Here is a 16,865-nt window from a genome sequence, read left to right as displayed (position 1 = left end):
TGAGCGCATAAGGATCCGACAAAGGAACCACGAAAGAGCTAGTCGCGCAGGGGCCGAGCCTGGGTAGCAGACGAGGACAGCGAGCCTGCACTGGCGGAAGAAGTCGGAGGAGGTACGAACCCGAAGGCCCCCGGCGCGAATGCTGCGCATGCGCATGCGCGCGCATACGTCAGTTAGGGCGCCGGTCCGAAAAAGGGCGGGGCGAGCCATCCGCACCGGAAGGGGGTTGGCTGGGCGGGGCCGGCAGGCGGCGGTGGCGGCTACGCGCGCGCGCGGGTGCGAACGGGGAACGCCGCGAGGGCCGAGGCGGGCCGGGCTGTGGGCACGACGGACGGCGACGATGGCCGCGGCAGCGGGCGGCAGCGGGCCGGGGACAGCGGCAGGCGCCACTGGTGCGGGAGGCGCGGCGGCGGCTGCGGGCCTGGCGGTGTATCGGCGGAAGGACGGGGGCCCGGCCAGCAAGTTTTGGGAAAGCCCGGAGACGGTGTCCCAGCTGGATTCGGTGCGGGTCTGGCTGGGCAAGCACTACAAGAAGGTGGGTTCGCGCGCCTGTGGGAGCCGGGAGGCCACGCGACGGAGGCCGGGGGCGGCTGCCGGCCTCGCGGACCTCGGGCTGCCCCTCCCCCCCGCGCGCCACGAGGGACAACAAAGGCAGGCGCCGGGCTCGCCACGCCCCCGCGGTCCGCTCCCGGGGCCCGCGGGCGCGGGGGTCTCCCCCGGACCCTCAGGGCCCTGCTCTTTGGAGCTCAGGCATCCCGGGCGAAGCCCCTGCTCCCCGGACGGGAACAGTCGAGCTCAGCAGCCCGGAGGGTGTGCATCTCTTTTGTTAGCTGCCCTATTAGGTGTGTGAACAGTGATTGTTAAAAACAGCTTGAACCAGTGTGTAAAAGCGGCTTCGTTTTGTTTAGAGACTAGTCTTCAAAGTCAAGTGAGGTAACTAAGGTCTCACTACCTGTTGTTGATTTGCTAGAGAAGGAACATGGACGATTGTGCTCGGAAGGTAATAACAGCAGGTTAATGTAAGGAATTCCAGTATTGATGGAAACTCGCATTAAAAATGGACTGTTTTTACTCTATAGTATTTTCAGTTGTGTATAGTGGGAGTAAAAGAGTTAATGTTCACTTGTACTTGAGGGTTTCTCAGTGAGGCCTTCCCTGAGAGCCCCATTTATATTAGATCACCCCACTTCATGTCCTCTTTATATTCTTCGTACCGCTTTTTATTTTTTTTCATTTCATTCTGTTTCTCCTTCCTTTGGGATTTAAGTTCCACCGGGTCGATGGTGTTGAAAGTTGTGACTTAACCCCTTGATCATAACAAATGTTTTTTAAGTTCCCCTTTATGTAAATACTTAGGAATGACTCCCTTACACGGTGTAATGAAGCACACGGCCAGAAATACTCCCTCTGCCCCCAAGTTTCCGTAACACCCTTTTCAGTTCTGTATTTCCCCATTGAAGACCATAGCACTGGGGCAAGGAGCTAATCAGGCCTGTTCACTACAATGTGTCCTTGAACATGGTTGGTACTCATTGCCTCGCCCTTAGTAGTTGCTTAGTAAATACTAGTTGAATGAATGAAAAGATAAGTACTCTAGGAACCTGTTCATGGGGTTCTACAGCGGAGTGAAGCCTGTTGGCCTTTAGAAGTCTTTATGCATGAACAAGGGACCTGGGGTTCCGTTGACATTACAGTGTGGTACTTCCAGAAATGACGATTTCTTATCTGAAGTTTTAGGAAGTGAGAGACAAATATTATTTACAGTATATTTTTAGATGCTTTGATTATTATTTCCTCCTGAAGTTTTGGAGTCACATTTGGGATTGTAGATTGATCTTTCTCATCTGTATGTAAGTAGACAAGAATATTGTTCTCTCTTGTACAGTTAAAATTGGTCACTTTTTTGTGTAGGCAATAGAGCTTCTGGAAGTGGCTAAGGTAATTGAATATATATGTAGTCTATATCTGTATCTATACATATAAAATGAGAGTTTTATATTTTATCCTGTTTCCTTCAGCTAATGCTTTGGATCTTAATTTCAGTGTTCCTTAACGTAGTTATTTTTTCCCACAGTCTGGATTTTTTTCCACCAGTTTTATTGAGTTACAATTGACATATAATATTGTATTACTTTATCAAAGTAGCTTTAACAAAGAAAAGGACTCAGGAGTAATACTTTTTTGGATTATCCCTTTGTGACTCCCATAGGACTGTTTTACAAAATCAAGTATCAAGGAAGGGAAAGGAAAAAGGGAAATAATTTCTGCTTCTCCAAAGTTGGTGTGCATCTGTTGGATCCCAATCTTAAGAGATCAGTTTGAGACTTAGATAACCAGCAGTTAGATAACAATGTTGGCTCAGTGTCCCTGAGGCCTAAGACAAAGTCAAAGTTAGGTTTGATTTCTCAGGGTTTCATAAAGCCGGACTATATTTCTTGCGTCTACTCAGATTCAGAATTCAATCTGACAGCTGGAATCCTATCAGTTTCTGAGAGTGTTGTTGGAGTGGTGAAAGTATTAACCAGACGGTTCTTTGCTGCTTTTGTACACACTGTATCTCTACTTGTATACGGATGGGTTTTAACTAAACTTTTCTATTGCATTTAATACTGAAGTTTCAGATTGATCAATCTCAGCAACTAGATGAAATAAGCATGACGTCGGTAGTCCCCTTTTTATTGATGGGTCTATACATGCAGTCAGTGAACTGAGCATCTACCATATCCAGGCACTTAAAACATAACTCATTTAAATCCTCACAACAGTCATGAATGATAGACATTATTTACTTTATATTACACGGGAAAGGAACCTGAGGCTCCCGATTTAAGAAACTTCTCCAAGATTGCTGGTAGAGGTGGCAGATTTGGGATTCAGTGAATCCTGCCTGGCTTCAAACCCGTTTTCTTTTTTGCTACACATCATTTCTCTTTAAGGAACTCAATGTGGAAAAGATAGACATAGACACCTATCCAGATGATTGCAAATTAGAAGAGAACTTCATTGTATTTTCATTTTCTAAGTGCCCATAATAGATGTTCAGTAAATACTTGTTTAATGAATGAAAAGGTGAACTATAGGTCTAGGAACCTATTCATTTAGGTTTTGTAAATACATTTGGCTTAGCAACACAGAAGGGAGGTGAGTACTTTTTGAGTGGAATGAACTTCTGGTCCGCCAAAGAAGTCCAGAGGAGGGGACCACTTTAGATAAGAGGAATCCGAAGCACAGGGAGGTTAACTGTTTGCCTGAGGTAGTAGCATTTTAAGTCAAGTAGCAGAGCAGAAGCTTGTTATCTACCTAAGCTGCCTTCTTCGTGTTTGTGTACATGTGTTCTGTACTGACTTTGATAGAGAGCTGTATTTCTGTTCATAGTTTCTGAGTGGTTTTCAGAACCTTCCTGATCTCAAATTGATGTAACTCAGATCGAGCACCTTGGCGGTGAAGTAGATCTCTAAGTCACTAAGTTCCCAGTCATTAAGTCTCTTCCCGAGGTTTGTCTAATTCCGGAAATAAGATTTAAGATACCAGAATGGTTTAAGGATGGTCACTAAAATAGACTGGATTGCGCAAGGAAGGCATTTCAACGGCCTTTACATAAATTAACAGGTAAAGAAAGTTACTTTTTTTAATGGGACATTTGCTGCAATAGGATTGTTTAGGGACAAATTAAACTTTTTTATTAATGCCGTAGGTAATATAAAGCAGATTTATTGATAAAACTTTCTAAACATATCTTCTTAACTTTCGTAATCAAAATACTTTGAGACTAAAGAACTGTTTTACGTTTAACATGGTTTTGAACCTTTTTTGATCAAAACAAAATATTTATGATTGAAATAGTCTATGTAATCCATTTTTTTCATTATCAGGATTCAGTATTTTGAAAGCTGTTAAGCACTTACATTTTAGGTGATATTTTTGGAAGCACTTGAAATAAACTCTGTTATATCAACATGAGATAGTGGGATGAACATTACATTTGGTTGGGAGATGTGAGTTTGGTACTCTTGGTTGCTAATTGGTGGTGTCCTTGAACAGATCACTTGATTTCTGTGTTTTAATTTTTCATTTGTAAGTAGGGAGTAAGACTGACTCCCATAAGACTGTTTAAATCTAATGAGATAATCTTTAAAGATGGGGTTATAGAAGTTTGAGGTGGTAGTGATACTTTTGCCATATATCTCGTGGTCAGCCTGCTTCCTTCTTATTGATTAAATAGAATGTAACTATTAAAAAAATTTTTTTAAGTTGATTAAAAAACCGTTTAAAAAGTCATACAGTGGCTGGCTGCCTTTTGAGTGGGTACAAGGTATAATACGTTCACCCTAATACATTAATTTCAAATTTCATACATGAGTTAAAAATGTTATCTCTTCCATACATTTTCATGTTTTATAATTTTTGTGGGTGATTGGAAAAGAGTAGCCAGAGTCAAATATTTTATAATTTACAAATGAGATTTAAAAATATCTAAAGTAATAATTATCATGGGACTTTGAACCTGGCCATACTTTCTTGTGAAACTATAGGGTTGTCCACATAAAACCTTTCTCATTCTAAATGACAGAATACATTGAAGAAAACATGTGCAGTAGTGAAGTTTAGAACATATACAAAGCTGTATATATAACAATTATTAAAAATGATGTTTTTGCCTGGAGGGTAGATTTGACTTTAGTTGAAAGCCTTCCTTCAAGATAGTATCATTTTTAGTTTTAGGATTCGGCATTGTTCAGTTATCTACCAGTATCTGAAAAATAAAAAGTTATGGTTATTTTTATGTTGCTTCACCATATGCAGAAAAATGGCAGCGTTGTTTTTTGTTTGTTTTTAGTTTTGTTTTTTTGACCCCTTTGGGAAGTCTGTACTTATTAAAGGTGATAAAGTACAGTGTATTTTGCCAGCTCTGTAGGATAAACTTGTAGAGTTTATTCTTTTTTAAAGGTTATACTATTACTAATTCCTTACTAGTTGAATATTACTTAGTGAAGATTTATTATGTTGAGTAAGTTGGAAAAAACTGATGCTGAATTTTCACTTGAAAAGTATATAGTCCTTAAAAAAGTAAACTTGATAGTTTTGTGGGAATTGGCAATATATTATAGGAAATATAGGGGACTTGTAAGTAGTTTTTAACATTTCGAAAATGCTTAACTGGTTTTTAGCTTTTATTATAATAAAATGGATTCTTTAACTGAGATATGTAATAATATCTGAAATGAATTTTTTAAAAAAGGTCAGTGGTTATTAAAAAGTGTGGTTCCTAGTCCAGTAGTGTCACCTGGGAACTTACTAGAAATGCAAATTCTTGGGCCTGACATTGAATTAAGAATTCTGGGAATGGGATTAAAATTTGAGGACCATTGTTTTAGACTAACAGAATTGGCATCTTGTATGCTTAATTGTATGAAACTTGTTTTCAGTTTTCGATTCATGTCTGCAATACTTGTTTCACTTTGTGGCCTTTTGGAAATGTGTTTTTACAGAACACCTTTTATACAAAAGGAAACTTTATAAGGATTAAAAGGAATGGTCCAGAACAGGAATAGGCAAAATTTTTCTACCAAGAGCAAGAGAGTAAATACTTTAGGCTTTAAAGGTCATGCAGTTCAAGTTATAACTGCTCGACTCGGCTGTTTCATGAAAGCAGCCATAGACCATGTGTAATGAATGAATGTTCTGTGTTTTGATAAAATTTGATGGATACTGAAATTTGAATTTAATGAAATATTTGTTGTATGTCATGAAATACTATGCTTTTAAATTTCTTCCCAGCCATTTAAAAGTACAAAAACCATTTTTAGCTGTAAGCCACAGAGAAACAGACAGCAGGCTCAATTTTACTAACCTTTGGTCTAGAAGATTTCATGTGAAATAAAACATTCCAACAAAATACCAGTCTTCAGCAAAGTTAACTGCATGCTGGCTGTTTCATTTGGAGTAGAAAGCTAATGCACCTGAACAAATAAAAATTTGGGAGGGTATTGAGCTTTAAAAAGAATTATCTTTATTTTATACGTTATGCTCTGTCTTTGGCAGTAGCACACGTTGAGAACCATTCAACTTACTGTACAGTAAGGATAGACTGTGCAGCTGGTATTTTTTGCCATGTATGAATAACTTAGAAATTATTTATTGTAATGGAAACATACCATATTAATCTTGCATGTTGGGTGGTACTGGGAAAGAAGTTTGCTTCAGAAAGAAAAAAATTAGTTCTTCGGTATCTTTTGTGAAATTGAAGGAGGTATAAATGCTTTTCCTGCTCAAAATTGATGTTTTTTTTAAAAAATTATTGCCTGTATGTGTTTCTCAATGTGATATTGAACATTTAATACCAGACTAAACTTTTGCATTTAATTGAACTCACACTAATTTATACTTTCCCTGTCATGTTACCCATTATCTTTCCTTGCTGTGAAGTTGTTATGGCTTGATTTGATGCCACTGGTTTGATCTTTTGACATTATCCACCTCAGTGTGGATAACTTTTGCATACTTTTTTTTTAAAACAACTTATTGTGTTAAAAACCAAAAAATTTACCATCCCAATTAACCATTTTTAAATGCACACACATGTATTTTTTTGATGCATAAAAACAAACATTCTATTGTGCTCAAACCTTAATGGCATAAAACAACCATTTTGTTATGCTTAAAGTTCCTGTGTGTCGGGAATTAGGAAGGGCGTAATGGGGACAGTTGTGTGTCTGCTCAATGGTGTCTGGATTCTTGATTGGGGAGATTTGGTGACGGGAAATTTGGTGACTTGGGGGTGAATTGACAGCTGTGGGTCAAAATCATCTGGAACCATTGTGTCTGGTGGTTGTGTCATCAGTCTTTTGGGACATCCGCTGGGGCTGGTAGCCATAGCATCTCCATGTGGCCTCCCCATGTAGCCTGGGCTTCCTTCAAGTATGGTGGTGTCAGGGTGGTTGGACTTTTTCATCATAGTTCAGGGCTCCAAAGGTGAGTGTCCCAAAAGAACTACGTGGTAGCTGTATCACCTTTCTTGACTTGTTCTTAGAAGTAACATAGCATCACTTTTGCTGCATTCTATTGGTTACAAGTGAGTCACTTAAGTATCGACCTGATTCAATAGAAGAAGGCATTCAGCCCATGTCTTGATGGGAGGAGTGTCAAAGAATTTGTGGATCTATTTTAAAAACAAAACAGTTTGCTCTCTGGCCACAAATTATGAACATCCCACATACAAAATACACTGTCCCATAGGTCTCATCCCATTGTATCAGGCTCCACTTTGAGGTCTGCTATATCATTGTCTAAGTTAATTCAGGGCAGATGAGATGGCTTGGGTTTGGTTTCTTGGGCATGGTATCTCTCATTCTGAAGATCTGTTAACTACAGAGACTTGTCTGTCCCTTTCGCCACCCCCAGGATTTGTTTTTGTAAGCTCCTTTAGAGCAGAGAGCGTGTCTCAGACATTTATAACTGCACTGTGCCAGTGCTTAGTAGGTACTAGGAAGTAAGCTAATGTTCTCTTCTGTACAATTGTCCCAATTTTTGAATCCCTGTCTTTATCTTGCAGTATGTTCATGCGGATGCTCCTACCAATAAAACACTGGCTGGGCTGGTGGTGCAGCTTCTGCAGTTTCAGGAAGATGCCTTTGGGAAGCATGTCACCAACCCCGCCTTCACCAAACTCCCTGTAAGTACGTCAGCTTTTAACTGTAGAATGTTATCGCTATTTAACTGTAGGAAGCTTCTCTTTCAGGCATCATTTAACATCTGCATTAAACAGCACAACAATTATTATGTAGACTTAACTGTTAACATTATACTATGTTTTAGTTTCCTTATAGTTTCTACTGTACCAAGTCGTCTCTGTTTTTTCTCCTGATTCAATTCTTGTGGCCAGAATACTATTTCATGGAATTTTTATATTTAGTAGGTAGGATTTCTTTGAGCCTATGTAAGAATATAATTCTGTTTTTCTTGCAATTGATATTTTGACTGATAGTTTGGCTGGGTATAGAAATACTGGGGTACGCTTTATTTCTTTTTGAAATATGTGGGTTTTGTTTTTCCTTAGAATTTGATTTTGTAGAGGAAAAATCTGATAACTGCTTGTTGATTTCTCTCCTTTTTTATACTGATCTTAAAAATCTTTTTTATCTTTGAAATTCAGAAATATGTCTAATTGTGATAAGTCATGCTCTGAAGACTCAATTATATTTCTTTAGCTCAGGGAACATTCAATCTTTTAGTCTTCTCTGCTGTCCTGTACACCTTTAATATAATGTTTGAACTCTGATTGTACAAATACTAGATTTCCAGGGACTACTTGTCATACCTTTTCTCATAATTTTTGTTTTCCAGTTCTCCGATTTGTGTTTTTACAGTTTCCGTTCTGCTGTTTTCTACCTCCACTGAATTTTTTATCAGTAGACTTTTTTTTTAAATCTCGGAAACTTCTGATTTGAGTGTTCTTATTTAATCGCTAAACCTCTTGTTGTAACAACTCACTGATCTCTCAGATATAATTGAGAATAAGAATTAGTATTGTTTTACTGATCTTGTAGTAAATGTGTTGACTTTGCTTATGGTATTTTTGCTATCCAGACATTTATTTATTTTTTTATTTTATTTTATTTTTAAGAAGGGCACAGCTCACAGTGGCCCATGTGGGAATCAAACCGACAACCTTGGTATTATTAGCACCACTGTCCAACCAACTGAGCTAACCAGCCACCCCCAGACATTTTTCATTTAGTCAAATGTGGCAATGTTTTTTTGAATCATGTTAGGAAGCTTTCTCCTCTTGTAGGTGATAAAGGAATTCAGCCACGTGTTCTTCAAGTATTTACATGGTTTCATTTTTTACAATTAACTCTCATCCATTTAGAATTTATCTTGGTATTCAGTATGAGCAGTGAATCTAGTTGTTTTTTCCCCCTATATGATTATCTAGTTACCCCAACAACATTTATTAAAAAGTGCTTGTTTTAGCACTGGTTTGCGCTCAGCAGATACTAAGCATTTGATTACTTACTGAGCTCTGAGAGTTCAGAGTAATGTGGTGTGTTGTTTGTCTTCAGGGAGCTCACACCTTGGGAGCTTTATGAAGAGAGTCTTTGACTTTCCTGACTCAGGAAGTGTTTTCCAGGGGAAAGGATGTTTGAACTGAGTCCTGAAAGTTGAGTATCAGTTCTTCAGGGAAGTGCTTGAGGATGGGATTTGCAGACAGTGATAGCATAAGATCCACAAAGCACAAAGGCCTGAGAAAATTTGGTACTTTAAGGTAGTTGCAGATAGTTCAACAAGGTTAGAACTAAGGACAATGGGCAGAGAGATGGGCCAAAATCAGTCCTAAAAGGACAAGTTTACCATGCTACAAGTATGCCTTTAATCTTGAAAGTAGTGGGGAACTAAAAGCAAGAGAGTAGAATTTAGAGGAAAAGGAACATGAAGCTTTAAATGATTCAGAAAATACATGCATACACGCGTGCACACAAACACACACAGCAAATGATAAAATTAACGTGGTAAAATGTTAACAACGGGATTCTGAATGAAGAGAAAATGAAAGTTCATTGTACAAGCGAGAGAGTCAGTTTTGGGTTTTAGAATAATCCTGCAGGCTTCAATGTGAAGAATGGATTGGAAGCTGTTGATACTGGAAGCTTTGAAAGCTAGTTTTCCATGAAAAGGCTGCTCTCAATCCAAGTGAGCAGTGATCACAGCCCATGGAGGAAGCAGTGGATTCAAAGAAGGCCGAAAGGAATTGAAAGAGTGTAACGGGGTAGAACTTTGTGATTTTGGGGTGTGTGAGTTGGGGGGGAGGTTGTGGGGCAGGAGCAAGAGAGAATTGATGAGGATACCTGTGCTAAGCAGATACCTTTGGCACTAAGGGGAAAGTCAATGTGAAAGCAGCTGTCTGGAGAAAGGCTCTTGCTCTAACTGTTGAGATTGGCTCTTATTCCAGGCACTTCAAGTTTAGAAATCCCACAGGTAGTAGGAATGAGGTCTGGAGTTGTAGAGGAAAGGTGGGATTGGAGAAAGAGATTTATGGTGACTGGATACTGGTTCAATTCAGCGTTGTAGGGTGATGTCATTCCTTCTATTTTAATCTATTTTCTAGCTTATTCTTTAAAAATACCTACATTTTAGTATGTAATTTATGTTATGTATATGTATACATATGTAATGTATTGGCATCGTAGTAAATACATGTATATAATTTATAAATGAATTTAGATATTGGAGGTACATACTCATTTTTTACTAAAAATGAACTTCTCAACTGGATAATTAGTATATTTCGTTTTCTGAACTCATGTGACTGAGATTTTTTTTTTTGGGTGGGGAGAGGTAAGTTAATTAATTCAAAATTAAAATTTGCAAGAATAGTACAAAGAGCTTTCATTTTCTATTCATTCAGAATAGAAAATGTGGTTAACATTTTACCACATTAACTTTATCGTTTGCTCTGTGTGTATTTTCTGAATCATTTGAAAGCTTCATATTCCCTTTCCTCTAAATTCTCAAGTGTTTATTTCCTGTTGGAACTAGTTGATGTTTTCATAATTTAAAACACTAATATAATACAAATAGATTGTACTTTACCAAGTAGAACATGATTTAGAATAAAATTTACACATAACATTGTATATGTTATGTAATGTAATTTACATTATATTGGTATTCCTAATTAGGATTATATGAGTATCTTAAAAAATAGGATTTATAGTGGGTTTTATTTGTGGAATATTTGTTAACTCCTGGAAACTGAACTATTATTTTTTTGCAGATTTTAAAGATTAGGGATATTTTAGGCATACACCATAATTAAAAATAATTCCTGGTTTAGTGCCAGTGGGACCAGATGTACTTCTCTTCCTCTCAAAATAGTGTTTAGCATTTCCCCAAATGAAAGGGATTGCTATAATGTGTAATTGTTTAAAACAAAAGTGGATGAGACAAAGCAAACAATGTTTTAGTGAAACATGTAAGCTATTTACCTTAAAAAGTTTCTTTTTCTCTTGAATAAACAGTACTGATATAAGAGTTCACTATTTGGGCTAATTTCTTAATCAAAGTGGAACTTTATAACTAACTTCCTAAATGATACTGGGTATTAAAAAAGCTGGCTCAACATAGGGTGTGTTCTATCTAATATAACTGAGAAGTTACAATGACTTAGGAAAAAAGTATTTCATAAGGCTAAAAGTATATTACATAGGCAAACATAATATGAATTGAAACAAGAAAAAATGTGTTTTTATCTCTACCACAAGTGAAAATTCTCATTTTTCCCTAATTCCTTCACAGCTTAGTACATACGCATACATAGCATAAACATAAATTGTAATGACAGGATAGAACCAGTTTTGTATTCTACCTTTTAAAAAAGATCCTAAGCATCTATGTTTAAAAACAACAAAGCTCTAAGACCTAGAAGACTATTAGAAGGTCAACTCAGAGTCTGAAGTAGCTGAAATTTTATTTTTTATTTTTTTCTTGTAATGAGAACTTTTTCCTTTTATTATATTGGGGAACAGTGTGTTTCTCCAGAGCCCATCAGCTCCAAGTTGTTGTCCTTCAATCTAGTTGTGGAGGGTGCAGCTCAGCTCCAAGTTCATTCGCCGTTCAATCGTAGTTGCAGGTGGCGCAGCCCACCATCCCATGCAGGAATTGAACTGGCAACCTTGTTGAGAGCTTGTTCTCTAACCAACTGAACCATTTGAGCTCTTGTCTTCAATCTAGTTGTGGAGGGCGCAGCTCACTGGTGCATGTAGGAATCGAACCGGCAACCCTGTTGTTCAGAGCTGGTGCTCTAACCAACTGAGCCATCTGGCCGCCCCAAGACTGATGTGTTTCTTGAAGCTGAGGATTTATATTCTTTACAATTTCAAAGAAATTTTAACTTCTATTCTGTATCTAGTTGTCTAATCCCCTATATAACCTGATAGTTATGCTTTTAGTTTTATTGAATGTTATTCATTTTAGGAGTTAATGTGTATTTTTTTCAAATTTTTCTCATTTTAACTATTTTATATATTCTGATTTTTATAGAAGCCCTATTATCTTTTTTCTGTTATCTGAAAATTTTAGCATTCTAATCTTGCTGTTTGTTGACTTAAAAACACTTGTGTTTTGTTTCTTTGTGTGTTTGAATTTTGGCCTATGAGCTCTCCTTCAGTGGAACTTTATCAGACAGTCCTGTTGGTCTGGGCTGAGAGTTTGCTTGTAAGGCCTTTTAGAGGACATGCCAAATTTAGGACCAATTCTTATTTTAATTTGGCACGAGGTTCCGAGACTAAGGTTAGTGTCAGTTCCAAACCCAAACTTGCTTGAGAAGGGAAGCTTATTTTCCTCTTTAGTTTTTGGCTGGCACACATTTTTTTCTTGCTCATCCTTTCCCTCATGGTACCACCTTTTGACACCTCTGGCTTTATATGTGTGTGGTGGGTGATTGTCTTAGTTCTAACAACTTCCCTTGCTTAGGTCTAAGATCTTATTTTCTGTCCTTGCATAGCCTGGGAAACCTTAGCCTTTAGATGATCAAAGCTGACATTATTGTCTGCTTAATGTCCTCGTTATCCCCAGCCCCATGTCAGTCTAGAGTCATGTGTTTTACCTCACAAGATTACCATTTTTATTTTTTTCTTTGATTTTCACACCTGGGGATTTGCCTTCTTTCTAGAAATTCAGCCACACATTTTTCTAGGTTTCATTCTACTCAGCAGAATTTTAGGTAGGATGAGACAGTATATGTACATCCAGAATAAGATAAATTTCCAGTTTAGTTGCCAGAGATGGAACAGCTTATCAAAAGCAATGTGGTCGCTCCGCTGGGAATAGAAGCAGCCTATTGAAACTGCCCCTGACCTCCGGAGTCTCGGATGGGGAGTGCAGCTGCTGGGATACGCCTATCAGGCGTGATCCCGCTGGCTCTGGAAAGCTCAAGTTTTGGTACCCTATTGCCCTTTTATTCTTTAGGTTTTTCAATACCAATAGAGAGGAATTGACCCTTGGCTGTCTGTGCTTCTGCTTTAGAGAATGTTTAAGAGCATGAGCTTTTATACGTGAACTACATCCGGAGTCAGTTAGAGAGCAAGGCCTCTTTAGGGTGGGGTGGTTGGGATCAGGGTTGAACCAGGAAATAGGGTCCAGCCCAGGGGGTGTCCCTGAGAAGTGTCTTGTCTGCCTCCAGCTCTCCATTCCCTGACTCTGGTGTACTGCTTTTTATCTGGGTGATTCTGATACTGAGCTTGTCATGAGGACCAGAATCCCAAATCCATTTCTGTGTAGGCTCTAAGAATCCTTGCTGTGTGGTGAGTGTTCCGTTTGGTTTTTTATTCTGCCGCATCTTTAAGGATGTTGTTCTTGTTGCACGTTATTACTGAAACTCATGCGCATGACACTTTCATGAATTTCCCTCTTTCCATTTATTCAGATACTACCACTGGAAAATTAAAGGCCACAGTTTTCTACTTCTTCATTCGTCACTTGTCCCTATAGTGGTTGACATGAAGAAGTTATTTTTGTCTTGAGCATATATCTGATAATGATTTAATGTCTCGAATTTAAAACCTGTCAAAAAATTGATTGTTGTCACACAGCAGCCTAGCCGATTTTCCCCCCACCCCCCGTGTCTTTCCTTAAGGAAAGAAGAGTCTGAGACTGTGCCTTTCTGGGACTTTGTTTTATCTTGATGTTTTACACCTCATATCTCTATCTAGTCTCCAAAAGAGGGTTTACAGCCAAATGACAAGTAAGATTCCCCACGGGGGGGGGGGGGGGAAACAACTCAAGCCAGGCGGAACCGCGTGGAGACCCCCGATGAGATGCCTTAGAAAGATCTGGGAACGGGCCTTGCCTCCCCTGCCTCCTGCCTGGGAAAAACCACTGCTGACTCTGGCTTTCCCCTCTCGCCTGACTGTGAGAGAAGTCAAGAGATAATGATCAAGCCCTCCTTGCTCAGCTCTCTGGAACAGTTTCAACATGTGATATATGTCCCTTAGGGAGTCACATACCTCGCCTCAGTTGTCATAGGACTTTCTGCTTCGGCTGTTTGGGGACCAACATAATTGGTTTGGGTTGTCTCTATGACGTGATAAGCGAGTCTCACAGACCGTGTCAGAAACAACGCTACCCCCTTGTATGCTTAGCAATAACAGCCGCCAGTCGGTCTGATTAGGGGCTCCAGTCGCTGGTGACTGAGAGACCACTGGCCTTCTGAGCTTTAACTGCATTAAGTCTCTGTTTCTTTCTTTCTTAAAAACTTAACCCAAAGCCGCCCCTTCTCGCACCCTCACTGCCCGTGTTGCGCTGGACGCGACAATTGACCTTAACCATAAACTATGTGTGCAAATGTTTTATTGTTCTGGTCTGCTCAGTATGTATTTCTCAGTAACATGGATCTGAATTTTTAAATGATTTTAGTATAGCTGAACTGTTGAGAAAATTTTCACAGATTACGTACCTACTTTGTCAGGCACTCTGCTGAATATTGGTGTTAAAGATTTGAATAAGACACTGTTCCTGTCCTCAGGGAGTTCATATTACAGATAAATCTATCGAACATCCGTTTCAGTATTGTGCTGTGAGTGGTGTGCGTGTGTGCAGTAGTGACATGCAGATGTGGCGTGAGGGAACATTTCGCCCAATCTCGGGGGGTTCAGGAAAGGCTTAGGAAGAGAACTAAGTCTCATTCTACTCTAGTAAGTGCCCACCTAGCACCTTATTCTACTTTAAGATGTGAATACTGTAAAATTGTAATGACTTGTGCATTTTCTCAGATAAGTAAATTGTCAGTGATTAGAATTGCATCCAGATATATTTGTCTAAGAATATGTAATGTAGCATTTGGGATGTACTGGGAATAGTGTTGGCAAAAAAATTAGGAACTCAGGACCCATGTCTTTAAAAAGACACAGGATAATGAGACTGAGGTAGAGGGCTTACTAGTCAGCTTAACTTTAGAAGAGTTCATCTTAATACTTCCTAATTTTTATTTTAAAAACTTTATTAAAATTTTTGTGGAAAAATATATATAACATTATAAATATACCATTTTAATAATTTTAAGTGTACAGTGGTATTAAATACATTCTCGTTGTTGTAAAAACATCACCACTTTCCATCTCCAGAAGTTTTTAATTTTCCCAAACTGAAACTCTTGTCCGCATTTCTCCCTCTTTCCAGCCCCTAGCAACCACCATTCTATTTTCTCTTTCTTCTTAATATTTGACATCATATAGTTCTTTTCATTATATTACTTTGTCATAATAGTTTTCAAAGAAAAAATGCATGGTGTATATCCAAAACTTCATCTTACTAGCCTATATGATGATCAGTTCATATTAAGTTTTTACTTCCATGATGTGGAAATCATTCAGCATTTAATTTAATTGAGTTATACTTTTATAATCCATAAAGTGCCAATCTTTTAAATTGTGCAGATTTTAGCTATAAGTTTATATATAGTTAAATATATTAATACTGTGTTTTAGTAGTCATTAAAATATTATGGAGTTCAGTTACAATTTTTTTGATAATTTAAAGTCAGGAAATTAAATTGGAAAAATATTTAATGTATACTAAATCTTACTTATTCTACAGGACCATTTTATGGGAAATTGTCTGTTGCTAGAATTTTAACATTTTAAAATCAAACTTTAAATTTACCAGTGGAGTTTGTAGTATATCAGTATTTTGTCTGTTGTCTCCTGTTGAAACATTTTAATGTATCTTTTGTAAATCTAGTTTTTCGGACTGTTTATTTATAGAGTAAAATGTTAATTGAATACAAAAATAAATGTTTTTCTGCATCCATTTTTGGAAAATTTTGTTTATACCTCTATTTGCTACAAAATGTATTAAAGGAGTTGTTTATATCTTTGACTTTATTAAACTTAGAATTCAGACATAGGTAATTTTGTCAGAACTTTTATTTTTCTCATGTGTAACTTGTATCATTTATAGGCAAAATGTTTCATGGATTTCAAAGCTGGAGGCACCTTGTGTCACATTCTTGGGGCTGCTTACAAGTATAAAAATGAACAGGGATGGTAAGTTTTTGCAGTTATTTGCATGTTTTGATGTGGTATTTGTTATTAAATTAGTTAAATCCTGTTCCTTCATTGGTGTTGGAGAAATCTATAAGTACATTATGCTTAACATGCAAAGTAGATTGTCTTATTTGGAGCCCTTATTTACTTTGTGCCTACATCCAAGAAAAATATCAAACGATTGCATTTATTAGGCAAGCTATTTTTCATATATGGTTATAAATGGGCGTGCATTGTTAGCAAATTGGAAGGTGGCTTAACTGTGAAGTACATGTGTGTATTATGAACTTACAATGTGCTGGAAGGTCGCAGTTTTAAGTGTTTAGTGAACCAGGCCTTCACAATGACAGTCATCCAAGTGGCTATGCTCAGGACACATGAAAAGGAGTCTGGCTTCGAGGAGGCCATGTCATTGCGAGGGCAGCGCTGGAGCCAGGATGAGAATTCCTGCTCTTGTTCCTACAGTTTTGCTTTTTCCTCCATTCCACCTTTTCCTGCCCTTTCTCTCTCTCTCTGTCTCTCTGTCTCTCTCTCTCTCTCTCTGCTCTCTTCCTTTTCTTTCTTGAACTTTGGTTCCCGTCTCAGTGTGGGAGATTCAGCTGCCAGGGCTAGTGAATGTTTAATGGTGATAGTTCTGAGTTCAAGGGTGATGGGGGAGTCGCTTCACAGGGAGGGACGTAAGAGGGATGCTGGAGTGTATTGACTTGAGGTTGTTTGGTGGTTTTAGTTGCATGGTCTGTGGACAGTTTGTAATTTTAGCATTTTTCACTTAGAATACTCGTGTAATTTATGTGTTTTAATATAAAATTTAAGCTAATTCAATAC

At 38.3% G+C, this 16,865-nt stretch overlaps 1 protein-coding gene across 2 annotated transcripts in view; it reads left to right on the top strand.

The window, feature by feature from the left end:
- The first annotated feature begins 238 nt into the window (after window positions 1–238).
- The window catches only part of SMARCC1 (SWI/SNF related BAF chromatin remodeling complex subunit C1), a 140,033-nt gene continuing 123,406 nt past the window's right edge, over window positions 239–16,865 (top strand). For both annotated transcript variants that reach the window (XM_081072761.1, XM_081072762.1), the window contains exons 1-3: window positions 239–535; window positions 7,553–7,672; window positions 15,955–16,040. In XM_081072761.1, the coding sequence (XP_080928887.1) occupies window positions 341–535; window positions 7,553–7,672; window positions 15,955–16,040 (401 nt within the window). In that variant the 5' untranslated portion in view covers window positions 239–340. The remainder of the gene's footprint in view (window positions 536–7,552; window positions 7,673–15,954; window positions 16,041–16,865) is intronic.

Source organism: Rhinolophus hipposideros (genome assembly GCF_964194185.1).
Source record: "Rhinolophus hipposideros genome assembly, chromosome: 14".
Classification (NCBI taxonomy): Eukaryota; Metazoa; Chordata; class Mammalia; order Chiroptera; family Rhinolophidae; genus Rhinolophus; species Rhinolophus hipposideros.
Note: the sequence above shows the minus strand (reverse complement) of the source record. Positions and strands in the feature narration are given on the sequence as shown.